This window comes from Cricetulus griseus, assembly GCF_003668045.3.
Source record: "Cricetulus griseus strain 17A/GY chromosome 1 unlocalized genomic scaffold, alternate assembly CriGri-PICRH-1.0 chr1_0, whole genome shotgun sequence".
NCBI lineage: Eukaryota > Metazoa > Chordata > Mammalia > Rodentia > Cricetidae > Cricetulus > Cricetulus griseus.
In genome coordinates this window covers 35,906,679-35,923,241 of record NW_023276806.1, presented here as the reverse complement: position 1 = coordinate 35,923,241, position 16,563 = coordinate 35,906,679, and the positions used below count along the sequence as shown (strand labels likewise).

General features: G+C 36.9%; 1 protein-coding gene across 1 annotated transcript in view; it reads right to left on the bottom strand.

Moving 5' to 3' along the window:
- The window catches only part of Fnbp1l (formin binding protein 1 like), a 73,873-nt gene that overhangs the window by 43,639 nt on the left and 13,671 nt on the right, over positions 1-16,563 (bottom strand). The window contains exon 2 of the mRNA XM_027395644.2: positions 2,696-2,811. Coding sequence (XP_027251445.1) covers positions 2,696-2,811 — 116 coding nt within the window. The remainder of the gene's footprint in view (positions 1-2,695; positions 2,812-16,563) is intronic.

Here is a 16,563-nt window from a genome sequence, read left to right as displayed (position 1 = left end):
CTGATTAAGTATTACCTTATAAATTATTTTGTTTGGCAATTTATAATAGCACTCTTTCCAAGTATATCATCTCTTTGCTTAGAATTTTAAATTATCAATCTAGTACAAAGTCACTGAAAATAACTTAATAACACAAAGATGCATAAAGTAAAAACACCTCTCCCCCCTTCCCTTGTCCACAAGAGCAACAACTAGGAACACCTGGAATCTTAGAGTTCTTCAAAATACAAATTTCACAAATTTTTACCTAATTATACATACAAACAAGCAGTAAGATCTACTATTGAGTTCTGCAACCTGCTTTTTGTACTGACGGACTGAATATGAACAGTCTTCTAAGTTTAAATAAGCTAGTTGTTTAAACTGGTTATATACAACAGTATTTTTCACCATTCATATGTTGGAAGGTATTTCTAGAAGGAAATCCTATTTTTTTTTCTGCAATGAATAATTTTGTGCATTCATGTTTATGTGTTTTCTACAAAATAGTTAAGAAACTAAAATGCTGAATTAGAAGACATCTTCTTGGGGGGGAAAAGGGTGACTAACATTTTTCCTGAGGACCTAGACACATTCCAATCCATTTTCATTTTGTTCTTCTATTGTAACACAGTGGTATATTTTCTTGGGGGCCTCAGTAGTAAGTTCTGTTTGTTCCTATATTTTGTCTGGTTTGTGTTTGTAACCTTTTATCATTTGTCATTTTATTTATGTCTTCACTTAACTTGTACTGGAAACCTGAAATTATAAATTTTTATTTGTTAAAATTGAGAACAAATTCAAATTAGATGAGAGAGTTGGAGAGTCCACTCAGGGGCTAAGAGCACCGGCTGCTTTTCAGAAAGCCAGGTTTAGCTCCCAGCACCAACATGGCACTGACAACCATATAATCTCAGCTCCAGGAGAGCCAATGCCCTCTTCTGCCTCCCTGGGCACCAGGCACACACATGGTGCAGATATAAATGTAGGCAAAACACCCATAAATGTAATAAAATGTACTTTTTAATAATTAGATGGCAATTTTAATTTGTTCACAAGTAAACTTCGAATGTTAATCTCTCGGAGGTTTAAGAATCCCAGACCATAATTTTGAATATCTAAGGTATCATCACTGTTATTAGTAAAATACTGATAGGCTCCCTATTTGTATTCTTATATGAAAAGAGCCTTAAGAAAAACAGGAAATTGTTGCAATGTCAATGTTATCAACAATATCATAATAGTTAAAAAAAATAAGAGTTTTACAAATCATTCACTCATTATACCAGACCTTTGTCATCCCATACCTAGTGAGTTAACTACAGGATATACCAGACCTTTGTCATTCCATACCTAGTGAGTTAACTACAGGATATACCTGACCTTTGTCATTCCATACCTAGTGAGTTAACTACAGGATATACCTGACCTTTGTCATTCCATACCTAGTGAGTTAACTACAGGATATACCTGATTATCCCAAATATTTCTTCTTTCTGGATCTATTATCTTAAGCTATCTTTCTTCTACCATTCCCTGTAAGTCAATTCAGTATCATCATTTCAACATATTTCAAAAAACAAGCATATAACACAACCCTAGTCAAAATGACAAAAGGATATCTTATTAGAATAACTAGAAAAATGAAGGTGGAAGTGTGGTGGTACACACCTTTAATCCCAGCACTTGCAAGGTAGAGGCAGAGGAAAGCAGATCTCTGTCAGTTTAAGGACAGCCAGAGCTACAAAGTGAGATTCTGTCTGGAAAAACATCAAAACAAACAAAAGGTAGTAGAGACTTGTACTCTTCCCTCCTGTCTCCCTCTGCTTTCATCCCCCTTTCTCTCCCTTAGTCTCTCCTCTCTTAACCATGTAACGGAGAAGAGTGCCTGTCTAAGATGCAGAGTGTGAAATGAAAAATCTAGGTGAAGGAGTAGAAAGGAGGGTGCTGAATGGCATTTAAACACAAAAGAAACAAGGAAAAAAGAACTACAATAAGGAGCAGTTTATGCCCAGATTTTTTAATCATGTGTGACTATTTAGAGGAATTTTGTCCTCTAATGCCCAGCTAAAATTCTTATGGGCTGGTCTTCAAACTTTAAGCATTACTTTTATCAAGTTCCAGCAAGACTACTTGTAAAACTGTGATAAACAATGATAATTGTGTTATTTGAACAAAATCTTAAGAGTAATTCTACCAAATGTTAAGATTTAAAAACTTCCCTTTAAATATTTTTGACAATAAATATTTTAACATAGAAGCTCAGCTCAGCACTGCACAAACTCCACTCCCAAGACTTAGAAATTCTCAAGTTCAGCGCATTAGAAAGAATTCTAAAAAATAAATACCAGGGAAGAGTGAAAGTGTAAAGCACTGCATGCTCCAGATCTTGTTTGTTTAGTCACCGAACCATTTTATTCAGAGGCTAGAAGGTGGAAAGAGACTAAAGAAGACAGCAGGCTCTAGCTGCTTAGACAAGGTCTCCCCCTTTGCTCTGAGATTTAAGGATTTTAAATGTCTTTTTTCTGCAATCAAGGTGACTTACAATCTAATTAGTCAATAATTCCCAAGGTACAAGGCAATGATTTAACTAAATTAACCACTAGTTCTCTAACTCAAACCAAGTCAGATAAAAACACAAGGTTTATTCTGTACAATATTAAGCTGCTTAAACATGTAACTTCCTTTTAAAAAGTGAAAAAATAGATCAACTTACCTCAATTGTTTTGCATAGTTCTGTTCAATTTCAATCCTCTCTTTAACAAACTTAGCGTATCTTTCCAAGAAGTCAATTCCCCATTGTGTATGCTTATCTAAGCTATCGAACTGATCCTAGAAAAGGAAAGCAAGAATGGGTTGAACAAGCTTGAAATGGTATCCACAAATATTTTAACCAGTTTCTATTATTTGTACAGAGAAGTAATTAAGTATAAAGTATAAGAGGAAACCCCTGGCTCTACCCACCATTTCCTAAATGAGAACAAAATACTAGATAGAGTTGGTCTGCAACTGTAACTCTTTATGAACTAAGTATCCTTTGCAGATTTTTGTATTGCCAAGTCTCCACAACCACATAAGACAATTATTTAATGGAAATTTCTCTAGTGTGTACTTATCACACGCTACTACACCATTCACATAGGGCTAGCAATGGGTTTGTAAAGTGAAACAACAAATCTCTAGCAATGACACACATACCCTGTGTCTAGAACTGGAAGGAGGAAGCAGAGGAAACAACTGTGAAGACAGGCTCAGGAAACCAAAGACACGGAGCAGCCAAAGGAGAAGGAGATTGTCCTTTGTGAGGATAAAGCCATTAGGCTACAGGAAATAACAGACAACCTCACCGTTTGCTCCTAACTTCCAATGGGCCACACTTAATAAGCAGATAGGTGAGGAGGACATATTCATGGGGCTGTGCTGAGGAGCTACCTGGCACTCTTACACAGGCGCTCCCTCATCCCCTGCACATTGGTGAGTTCTGCCTCACATCTTGACTTCTGTCACTTTCTATGAGCCTAGGAAAGGAGTTTCCACTCTTCCTTTCAGTTGCACTTTGCTGATCCACTGTGAAACTATTCTACTCTCACCATCATGGGTCTTGTGTTCCCAATTCTTAATTGCCCATGTAGTCCAAGTTCTGTCAGTAGTAGAAATAAAGCAAATAAAAAGCAAAGCAAAACAAAACCGCTTTGTTTATAAACATATATATGTCTGTGTCCTTTTGGTTATGTTTCTCTAGAGAACACAGGAAAACTTTACTCAGTTTGATAAAAACAGAACTTGGCAGTCAATGTTTTGGCCTGAGCTCCTCTACTAGGTTCCAACAGACCAAAACAAAATGGATTTGCTCATGCTGAAGGTCCTTGCCCACCATACCCAAACTAAGTTAGCCATCTGGCCTGAGAACTCAGGAGGAGGAGAAACAGAGACAGATAGTAATAACCAAGTCCTTAAGCAGGCCAATTCTGACCCACACAACTGCTTTAGCAACATCCACAAGAAAGTAACTTTTAAACCTTCAAACTGCCTTTTGCTCTGTTCTGCTTTCTCAGCCCTTCTCTGTCTGCAGGACCAGCACACTCCTTGTGTTTTATGGAATCAACTGTTGCCTGAATACAGACCTGTAAACCAGGTCAATTACAGTCTTTTAACTTTTTAATATTGTCTTTCAGCAGATTTGCTGCCAATAAAAGATACAGTATTTGTAGATGACACAGATAAATGATAGATACATTTCCAAACATTATCAAAATGCTTTCTCCATAGTTCAGATTTCTTTGAAAAAGCAACTTATCACTAACCATTAAAATGTCCCTTATCTTCTGAAAATACAAAATTTGTCAAAAATACATATTATGTGAGCATATAATTGACAACCATTTATTTAAAAGGGTCACATCTTTAAAGCCATCCAAGAGACAAAAGGGAATTTATGAGAAACAGATTTTCAAGGGTCCCACCCAATTCTTCTTGGGAACACTATAACCAGTTTGTCTTCTTATTTTTGTAACATTAACTGTAATAACAATGTACCTCAATGTTCTATGGACTCCTCTCATTTGTTTATTCCTTACCTATAAATAAAGTCAATAAATTTCAACCTTATTTCAATTTCTCTTTTAAAAGTCCAGTCAAAGCACAGAGCTAGTGACAGAATGGAAAAACTGCAGTCAACACACTACTTTACTGGTAGCTAACAGTTTTTTCAAAGAACATTGTTTTTGTTAAAGACATTTATTACTGAGAATAAATGTTCAACACATCTTTAATGGCTCACAAAAAAAGTACTTCTAAAGTATGTGTGTGTGCTGAAACAGAACCTAACAGACATTATAAGCTGAGAAATATTAGAAATATCTGTACTTTAATCAAACTACACAATCAACTGTATGCATTTTGCTATTGTTGTTGAAAATTAAAAAATAGAAATGAAACATTCTTTCCAGGGCAGCTACTTTGGAGCAGAGGCAGAAGAACCACTTGGGCCCAGGAATTTTAGAGGTGTTTTCTATGCAGCTTCTAAAGTACTTAGCTTGCTGCCATGCTGTTGGTATGTGTTATTAATACATATCAGTATCTGTACTACAAGAGTAAGCAAGAAGTGCTTACTGGGTGTGTGCCCTCAGTTCTTAGCATGCATAGCTTCCAAAGCCTTTAGAACCCCCTGAGCAACAGAGACATGCTTCTTTGTTGATATTCAAGAAAGGCAACTCCTTTTCCTTCCCAGTCAGATGTGTGTGTGATCTCACAGTCCTCTTTGAACTACACTTGATTTCATTGTTAATGAGGTGGCTTGGAGTTGGAGGTTGTTCACCAAAGGAATCCTGTTAACACAGGGTTGAAACTTTCAACATTCTTAGAAGAGGGGCTAGATACTGGTTTCAATAACCAATGATTTAATCAATGATAATTATATCATGAAGCATCCATAAAAAACATCAACGATGTGTTTAGAGAGCTTCTTGGCTGGTAAGCATAGTCATGTGCCACAGTGACCAAAGATCTTACTTGCACTGAGCCTTTCTAGCTTCATCTTATGTGCCATTTCATATGGCTGTTTACCTGCATCTCATCATCAAGTAATAGTAAATGTTCTCTGAGTTCTGAGGACCATTACAGCAAATTATGAAGCCTGAGGAGAAAGTCATAGGAACACATGACTATAGTCAAGTCATTTGGAAGTACTAGCAGCCCAGGACTTAGAAAGAGCACCCAATGTGGGGTCAGTCCTACAGTAGTTAAGCCCTTAAACTTATGAAGTCTTTCCTTCATTAAAAACAAAAACTAGTTTTTCCTCAAAATACAGTAGGATGACCAAACATTATCTTGGCCATTTCTTACTATCTGCCTATGCTCAATGCATTAAATGTAGCCTAATATCTCTTTAAATCCAAGACATTAGTGTCAATTCATGTTTTACACACTAGTAGAGTTCTAAATACTCTGAAGAATTCCAAGGTAGAATTTCTGCCTAGCTCAGTTGAACATCTTGTATGCTCTTTTCTTAAGATTCCTGCTTTAAACAATGACCTATGCTTGTCTGCTCTGCATTAAGTCATTGTTCCCATGCTGAAATGTTAGAACTGAGCTTTCCAGTGCTCAGGAGGCTGACATGGAAGAATCAACTAGACTTGAGGCCAGCCTAGGCTACACAGTGAATTCAAACCTAGTCCAGGTACATATATTGAGACCTGGTCTCAACAAACAAAACTATTTTTAAAGTATATGCTATTTTATTAATATAAATACTCAGAATTAGTACTAGAGAGTTGGACCTGGAGACTAAGGGAAGACCAAGAGTTCAAGACCAGCTACATAGTGAGTTCATGAACAGCAAGTCCCTGTCTCAAAAACACAGAACAATCAAAATAGAAACAAAAGTACTAGGCAAGGAAGAAGTAGAAAAGTTAAAAGTGCAATAACTACAATAAATATACTTTGACTAAGGTTTTACTACATTTTTAAAGTAAGTAGGTCCCAAATAATGTCAACTTTATTAAACAAAACAAAAATCAGTGTGAAAAAGTAGCATTAAAATAAGAAACAAGTCAGGTTGGTTCTGAGTGAAACAGACTTTTCATGATAACCACTGAGAGCAAGAATAAGATCAGAGTTGGAAGGAAAAACAACTGAGGATAAGTCTTAAGAGAGAAACATTCTACTATGCTATAATAGTATCTTATACGTTCTCTTCTACCTCAAATAGTAAATCTACAAGCTGAAAATCATTTTAAAAAGTCAATATATTTAAAATGCGAAAAATCTTCAGTTTATGTTAAATTTTGCACAATTCACTGAGGAGTAACATCTTGATCTTCAAACAAACACATTAACTGCAATATATGAAGAAATAAAACCTATAAGCCTAGAATTTGGGAAGATAATCCAGAACAATTACAACCAGCCCAAGGGCAGCCTCAAGAATACAGGGAATACCAGGCCACCAAACAACAGTATACTTGAAAAACTAAGATATCTGGTAAATAAATGCTCATTTTAAATAATTTAATTTTACTAATTATTTTACTTGACTCACCTTCAAGCACTACAAAAACTACCTTCAAAAACTACACTGGTTGGCTGACTGACTGACAGATGTTGGAAACTGGATCTCACAATCCTCCTGCCTCAGCATTCCCACAGCTGGGTAAGTGTTCCCTACACAATCCAGCTCACAGGTCAATTTTTCAGAAACAAAATAGTATTAGTTACAAAGCTGGTCTAGTTATTCTAAATCCAAAAACATTAGATCAAAAGAATATTATTTGCTGTTATATAACAGTATTAAATAATTTAAATTTTTCATAATTTATAAACTTATGAATTTAAAAAAATGCTAAATCCAGAAGAGATGACAAAATGGACTTCATCTGAAACTCTAGCACATGAAAGGCACTTAATTGCTGGTTGAATAATCATTCCATCTGCACAGTGCTTTGGAATTTACAAAGCTTTTGCATATTTTACTAGATGTCACGAAGTCTTTTCAAACAGCATTTTACAAATGTGAACGGCAACTTTCTGAAATTTAGAAATCCACCCAGTATTTTCACTCTAAATCTCATTTTCTTTCTACTACAAGACGTAACTATTTGGTTAAGGTTAATAATTAACATTTATTAGGACATAGTGGTCTCACACATCTCATTATAAGATCACACAGCTTCCTACTCTAACCTTGCAAATACACTAGGGAAAAGGATAGAGACAATCTAAAACTTGTGATGGATAAAGCCACTCTGAAAGCATCTACAAGTTAGAAATAAAATAAGAATACTGGGCTGGTGAACTGTCTCTACAGATAAAAGTGCTTTGAAACAAACTCAGACAACCTGAGTTTGATCCCCAGAACCCATGTGATGGAAGAAGGGAACTGACTTTGGCAGTTGTCCTCTGACTTCCATAGGAAGCTGTGGCACTCTCATGCCCACCCACAAACACACATACACATGCAAATAAATACCAAAAAAATGGAAAAAAATGCATAATTAAAGCAGGCAACTTAACATCACTCCCCTGTTCTTGTTCTCTTTAGCAGATTGCTAGGTGAGTCCAATTTCTTTGTTCCCTGCCTAAATCATTTTCTCTTCCTTTCAAACATATTCATTCATTCATACTACAGCTTCAGTGAAATGAATCCCCCCATTAGTAGTGTGCCCTAAATTAACCTTTTCTCAAATTAAATTCAAGACAGCTCTTCTGCTTTTTTTTAATTTTGTAAAATATTTCAAGTTAGTTTACTTTATTTACCTCAGAAAAAGAAAATTATCCTAAGAGCTAGAATCAGCATCAACTTAAATGTCCCACACTATGTGGTAACTTGAATTATGTTTGTTGCTACAATAACCTACTATAACATGTGCTAGCTCATAAATGTATCTATTCAAACTACTTTCATCTACATAACTTAAATCTAATTCTGTATAAAAAAACTGAATCACAAAGTGTTACAATTTTTCAAGTCACTTTTAAATATGCAATTCTTGTTTTCATAATTACTTTGAATCAGCCTTGCATTTAAATGAAGTCCCAATAAAGTACTCTGGTAAAGTACCAGGGGAGGCCACCATTTAAAGAAGACTTAACTGAAAGGCTGAATAATGACTCTGCTGCCCTAGTTTAGAATTACTTTATGGCTCTGATTTGGCTGCCAGAGTGTCCCTAGCACTTCTGAATACCAAACTACTACCAAAGACATTTAAAGAACTAACACGACTGACTTTCCTCCTCTAACTCCTATGGACTGCAGAAAGATTTTCCGTATGTCTCATGGAGCTAAGAAATCAATTATGCCCCAGAGTCAATCAATAACATCTACACACAAGGAAAACTGAACAATAATGTACTTTGTATAACAACTTAATTATTCTGATGTTTCTTTAATGCAGAATTAAAAGTTGTATATTTGGACAACTCAGGCATCTTTAAACTTAGAAATTTCAACTCAATTCTAAATTAAGCTCACAGTGACTTCAATTTCAATACATACTATCCTTACCACAATTTCCTTTATAGCTTCTCTTTCTAACAATGACTACACCTCTACCTACCTCAGCTGCCCATTCTTAGGGTTATTTCCATTGTAGTTAACAATACTACAGCATGACCCTCTTCCGCTCTTACATGGAAATTCAAGATCTCATTCAGATGGCTTGTCCTATCTGTTTCCCTTAAAAACCCTAGTCCAGCAATTGTCTGACCTCACAGAGACCAGTACTAACATATTATTACTATCTTTTATTCCCTCTTTCTTCATTCCCATCTTTACACACGTTGGGTTCCATAAGCCATCATTATAATCACCTTGCCCATTATCCTTGCCACTGTCAAATTTTAACAATGAATTTTTTATTTTTTTGGTTTATCGAGACAAGAGTTTCTCTGTGTAACTTATGTTTAGCTTTTAATCAACTCTTACTCATGCTACAGTAGAAAGGTAAAGACAAAGAATCAATCACGTTGACTGGTCCAACTTTGAAATTTCTGTCTACTAAACTAATAAGTTTTTAATGCTACTTGAGCCCATTTGCTATTCTATTATCCTAGCCAACTATCTCATACCTTAGTCTCTCACGTTGAATTTAAAACACCTCCTTTAAACACCTTTTAAAACTACCATTGCACTGGTAGTCAACAACTTTACTTCCTATTTCACTAAAAAACAAAAGAGAACAATTGAAAATTTCTATTCAAAAGCATGATAGAAAGATGGGATGTTAAGCAAAACTAACATGTACTGTGAAGATTACCCATAGAGACATATATTCCTTTTATACAGATATTTAGCAATGAATAATGATTAAGGACTTACTACACCCATGCACACACACATAGGAATTTCACAAGAAACTATATTTACCGAAAAAAAGTCTTAGCCCCTTATTCAATCTTTTGTGGCCCAGAAGTCCTATCCAATGTGCCCCCAGAACAGTCTTGTAATTTCATTTATCAAAGAGGGGAGGAGCTTAGCATTAGCAGTCTTTTGAAATGTAGCCTGAAAGCCACCAAAACAGCTATTGCTACTGCTAAAACACTTTAAGATTCACTGTTTCTTGTGAATCCCACACCCACATTTGGGAGTGTCTTATCTTTTCCTTGAATGTTTCTCTTTTTATACTTCTCCTGCTTAAACGCATGTTAATCTCTCTTCCTAATAAACTCCACTCTTTTCCATGCTGGCTCATCCCACAACTCTTTTTTGAAGCAAAGTCAAGAACCCTAGCTTTATTTGAGCAGAGGTCTCTGCAAAGAACTCAAAACTAGTGTTGGTTGTAACATAGAGTTGTGTCAAGCTCTTGCCCCATGCTACTGACATGCTAACAAGTTTTGTTTGTTTGTTTGTTTTTGTTTTTTTAAAACCACAAACACCTGTGTGCTTTCTGTCTGCCTCTTTGGATTAGCTGTCCACACTCCATCTTTTGCTTGCCTGAAAATGAGCAGTCTCAAGTTCAGCCGTTTAAACATTTAAGTCTCCAGGCTTACATGCACTTGGTTTATTCCAAGGAAAACAAGAAGCTGATTAAGCAAGGTACAACTAAAAGGCCAGGAAGGAAAGTAGCTGATGATGAAATAGAGGTATACAAGGGTCAGAATGCCAACCATATCTATATCTTCTACCCCAAAAACTCCCACTTAGTCCAGTTATCTGTTCTTGATCTCTGATTCCACAGATCTGTTCAGATTCCACATCTACATGGCTTTAATGGGAAAAGATTAAATATTAAATATAAATAGAGCATTTAACACAAAACTTGGTACTGGTCTCTATTATTAATTTATGTAATTCATCAAAGTAAAGATTGCTAAGCTTGGCAATTAGACATAAGATGTAAGTAAAAAACACTGTGAAAAGGAGCACAATGAATCAAATAATCATAAATCTAATTTTACTGGCTAATATCTACAGAATGTAATACTAATAGTTAACAATAGTTAGAAGTGAGATTTAAATAATTCAATCTCATACAAGATTTGGATTTCATATCTTTTAGCAAACTCAATACATGTTTTGTGTTTTCACATTTAAAATACAATAATATGACAACATACTATTACAAAAGTCAGCTAGGTTGTAATGGCTATAATCTCAGCACTTGGGACGCTGAGGCAGAATTGTAAATTCGAGGCCAGCCTGAACTACAGAATGAGACTGACTCCAAAAGTGGAGGGGGAACTAGGGAGACAGTTCTTAGAGGCAGGAGAACCTAAACTTAGTCTCCAGAACTCAAATACAAAGCCAGGGTGTGTGCTTCTAATTTCAGTAATGGCAAGATGGAAAGTGGACCGTCTTGGTTAGGGTTTCTATTGCTGTGAAGATATACCATAACCACCACAACTCTTGTAAAGGAAAACATTAGTTGTGGTGGCTCACTTACAGCTCATATGTTTAGTCCATTATTGTCAGGCAGAGAGTATGGCAGCATACAGGTAGACACGTGTTAGAAAAGGTGCTGTGGGATAGTGGGCATGGCCTGAGCATACATGAGACCTCAAAGCCAACCTCCACAGTGACACACTTCTTCCAACATGGTGACACCTCCTAATAGTGCCACTCCCTTTGCGGTACATTTTCTTTCAAACCACCACATGGTAACAGTCAGATACCTCCAAGTTGGCTGGTATGCTAGTCTATGTGGTGATATTTTGGTTATGATCTAACAAATAAAGTTTACCTGAAGATCAGAGTGCAAAGCTAGCTACAGTAGCTACTAGCCAAAGAGGCCAGGCAGTGGCGGTACACATCTTTAATCCCAGCACTTGGGAGACAGAGGCAGACAGATCTCTGTTAATTCAAGGCCTCACACAAAGGTGATCCCAGCACTTGCAGTGAAATGCCTTTAATTCCAGCACTAAGGAGGTGGAGACAAGGAGTGATACAGCTGGTTCAAGAAAGGAGTATGAGGCGGCGGGAGTAGACAAGAGAGCGGGGGAGGGGGAGGGAGACAGTCTGAGGATTTGTAGAGACAGATACAGTCTAAGCAGTCAATCTGAAGAAGTCTGAGGATTCATAGAGTAGGATCATCCATTTGGTCTGAGGTAGAAGTAAGCTAGTGGCTGGCTGCTTTGCTTCTCTGATCTTCCAGCTCCTTCCCCCACCCCATCCCCAATATATGACTTCTGGTTTTAATTATTAATACCACTAAGAATTCATGCCACAAGCCTACTTGGCAAAGTTCTAGGCTAATGAGAGAGACCATGTTTTGCACTAAAGGTGAGAAAACTTGAATGACACTTGAGACTGTCCTCTGACCACCATATGCACATTCATGCGCATCCACACACAAAACAAAACGTATGACTGTGATCCCCACCCCCTTCTCTCTCAATAAACAAATAAATAAATAAATCTTACTGTGCTATAAATCTTAGGACATTGTCCCCCTGCTTCTTTACTGAAAAATTTCATCTCTCCCCCTAAAGGAAACATTTTACAGATGCTCATCCTTTTGTTTTCCTGAACATAAACACTGCAGTGCAAAGATAGTACAAAGTTATTAAGTGGTAGGTAGCTCAATGGGTGGGCAGCATATATAGCATGAATATTCGAGACAAAGGGATGCTTCCAACTTCTACCCTGCGGGTCAGCACACTACTCAGAATTTACAGATGGTTTATTTTTGGAGTTTTCCCATTTAATGTCTCAGCCCTCGGTCGACCTTGGGTAAGTGAAATTGCAGAAAATAAAAACCACAGATAATAAGAGACTACTGAATCATCTCCCTGGAGCTGACATTTCACCAAGACCAGAGAACATAATCAGCAAACACAGAAGCCAAGAGCAGAACTGGTCTTTATGTGTATGCTTTGTATTTTTAACACGGAAACTCTCCACAGCAGTGCTAGCTTCCTTCTGCTGGTTCCTCTTTGATTTCTTAGTATTCCCTGTTGGGTTCATTTTCTTTTTCACTCTGGCCTGCCTTTCCCTTTTCCCTTCCCAAAAGATTCTTAATCTCCTGGGTAAGTGCAAAGTAAGTATAAAACCTAATCATAGACCTTTAATGACTAGAAAGGACTTTAAATATCAGTGTTTGTGGATAAAGAAACTGAAGCATGGAAACTATTTGCCTAAGGTAACAGAGCTAAGTAATACAACTGAATCAAAGACCCGTGAGTCTTAATTTCCCGTTTTTCTTGCTTCAACTCAGTCTACTTACTTAAATAAATACTCTTAAGCTACATTTATTATTTAGAAATCAAATAAGCTTCCTGGTGCTAATCTAATCTGAAAGGATACTTAACTGTTGGTATATTCTTGGGAATAATTCCAAGGGGTGACCTCATGCTACTCTTACCATGTAATTATGGTTAAATGCTGAGATGATTGAATTCTACCCATATACATAGGCTGCTATATTTTGGAAGAAGCGGAGTTGACACAGACAATACTTGATGTCTTATTTTCATTAGTATTATTAAAAGGCCTTAACATTTACAATTAAGAAATTATCATTAATGAATTATATCTAGAGGATACATATACAAGTATGTACATCTATCTGATGAGTTAGGTAGCTCACCAGAAATTATCAGAATGGGCTGACTGTCCTATCCACACCTATTCCACCCCACTCCCAGGACCTCCAACCAGCTTTAGAAAGGGAGAATGAGGTGCTGATACTCAGGCTTTGGATGCTCATTAGGAGAAGCTCTTTCTTTCTGTTTAAGAACAGCCATTACCCTGATTTACTTATGTCATTTCTGTGACAAAATGCCTGACAAAAGCAAGTTAAGGAAGGGTTTGGCTCCAAGTTTGAGAGTATAGTCCATTACTGGAGGGAAGCCATTGTGGCAGGAACATGAGGCAGCTGGCTACGTTAAATCTGCTGTCAGGAAGCAGAGAAATAAAAACTGGTGCTCTACTCACTTTCTCCTTCCCATTCAGTTGGGAACCCAAACAACAGAATGATGCCTGCCTATATTACATCAGTTAAACCTTTGGGGAAATACCCTTGTAGTAACATGCAGAGGTGTTTCCATGCTAATTTTAAATATTATAAAGTTGACAAGTAATAATCAATTACATTTGCTTTATAACTTATTTTTTACTTTTCTTTAATTATTTAACCTACTCACTCTGTTACATGATTTTTGGTGCAAAGAATGGGACCTGAGTTCTACCTCTAACCCTGAGTAAACACTACTCTAATATGCCCAAAAGATTATTCTCAAATTACAAAAATATACTATTGTCCCCTCCTGTAAAAGTTAACTCAAATGAGCCTATCAATCACCTGAAGAGGAATCTGCCCTCAGGAAAACTGTCCATTCTAATCCAAAGGTTGAAGAAACAAAACACATCTGAAACCATATTGAGGACAACTACTTAATGAAACTGGAACTTGTATACTACAGATGCCCCTCCACTGATGCAGTTGCTAACAGAACAGCACTGCTAAACATGTCACTCACCAAAAGTTGCTTGCCCTGATATGCTGAACATTCTCTATTCTCATTCTCTTGTTCTTTCCCTCCATGGCCATGCAGTTGCTTGTGGATCTCCATTGCTAAACCAAACTACTACTTCGACCTCTAACTTGAATGCATTTCCCTCCTTTGGGGACCTGCACAAATCTCCAGTTTGCCTGCCTGTCAGGTTTTGTTTGTTTGTCTGCTCCTCTGAAATCAAATAAACTATCCTCAAGTATGTTTCTAGGTTCACTTTTAATTTTTTTAACCTATCAGACTAAGAACCCACAAACACAATCCTGTGTTCCCTAAAACATCTTCATGACCCCAAACAGAAATATACTCACGTTCTAAGCCAACATTTTTGTCTCTTTTCTTTTTTTTTTATTAAAAGACTTATTTTTATTTTATGTGTATGGGTGTTTTGCCTGCATGTCTCTCTGTATACCACATGCATGCAGTGCTTGAGGAAGCCAGAAGTGGGGGGAAAAAAAGGTGTGAGATCTCCTGGAATTGGAGTTAGAGAGCCATGTAATGCTGGGAATCCTCTAAAAGAGTAGCAAGTGTTCTTAACTTCTAAGCCTTCTCTCCAGCCCTATTTTCTTTTCTTTATAGGACTTGACTTGATTGTAATAAGAGTTGAAAGAATCATATGGAAGAGAAATGATCAAGTCGATAAATTCTCTTGCACAGTAGCAAACTAAGCACTCCTGATTCTGTGAGTGTTCTACAGAAGCTCCTATGGGAGTTTTAGGCTGTAAAACTATTATCCTTTTTCTTTTCTCCCCACTTGAAAAATGAATGTGCTTAACAATAGTACAAAAGTTCAAGCTTGACGTTGTCCAATAAGGAAAAATGGGGTCTCTTCAAGCATGGTGATTCACACCTTTAATCCCAACATTTGAGAAGCAGAAGTAAGTGGGTGTCTGAGTTTGAGCCCAGCCTGAACTACATAGTGAGATCCTGTATCAAAATAAAACAAACAATACAACAACAAAAAACATCCACCATCTAGCTTGCACCCTTGTAGGTAGCTACTATTAGTGCTGTTAGCCTTTATTCCAATTGTGTGTGGGGGGAGGATAACTGATTCTTCTATATTAATTAGAAAAATTTAAATATGTAGCCATTAAATTTATTATGTGGGAACTTGCTCAAGAGATTTAATAAATTGCTTTCTTAAGATTAGGAGGCTTTAAGATTAAAGGACCCTGAGAAAACCCAACTTGCAGGACTCCTATAGCCACTGGTGAGAAAATGGAGATATCCAAAGGGAAGTAAGTACATGTTACTGTGGAGAAACTTGGTTACCAGTTACTTGGAAGATTATAGAAATTTTCAGTGGTAGGGCACAGTCAGAAGTACACCTCTTGAGACACGCCTCTCTGTGATGTTTTACCTGGCCTCTGGGCCCTTTCTCTCTCTCTGCATCTTGCCTACTATGGAGTAAACAGCAGTGATGCTCCTCCCAACTGTACGGGATGAGTAACCTTGGATTGAATTTTCTCAAACCTGAGCCAAAGCAAGTCTTACTTCCCATTTCTGTCAAATATTTTAACTATGGTTGACAACAACAAAAACTAGTACACAGGAATATTGTAATTTGTTCTTTTAAACACTTGGTTTAAAATTATGCATAATACATAATTAAGGCAATTTCTCTTCCTCATGAAAGTTCTCATTAACTTTTGCTTTGTCCATTTTCACCTGGTAAGTTAGACTCTATTTTCACTAGGGAAACTAAATCAATCTATAGATAATTCCCATATTGCTATGGTTTGAACTTTAAATGTTCCGAGGCACCCATATGCTGAATGCTTGGCTGACAGCACCTAACAGGAAGTGGTAGAACCTTTAAGAAGGGAAGCCTCCTAGGAAGTTGAGAGCAAGTGCCTTGAAGGGAATATTGGGACTCTAGCTCCTTCCTTTTTGTTCAGTTTTTGCTTTGTGACCCCCTGAGGTTAGCAGCTTTGCTCTATCAGCTTCCCTACCTTGATGCACTCATTCACTATCTGGCCAGATGCCAACCTACTCTGCTGAAACCTCTCCACTACCTCTGATTTATCTTAGGCACTTCTCACTACTGTGGAAGGCTAATGTACAGTTTCTTTCTATCGTTAGCTATTAACTTATCCTCTGCTTTATTTTGTTTGTTTTGTTTTTCGAGACAAGGTT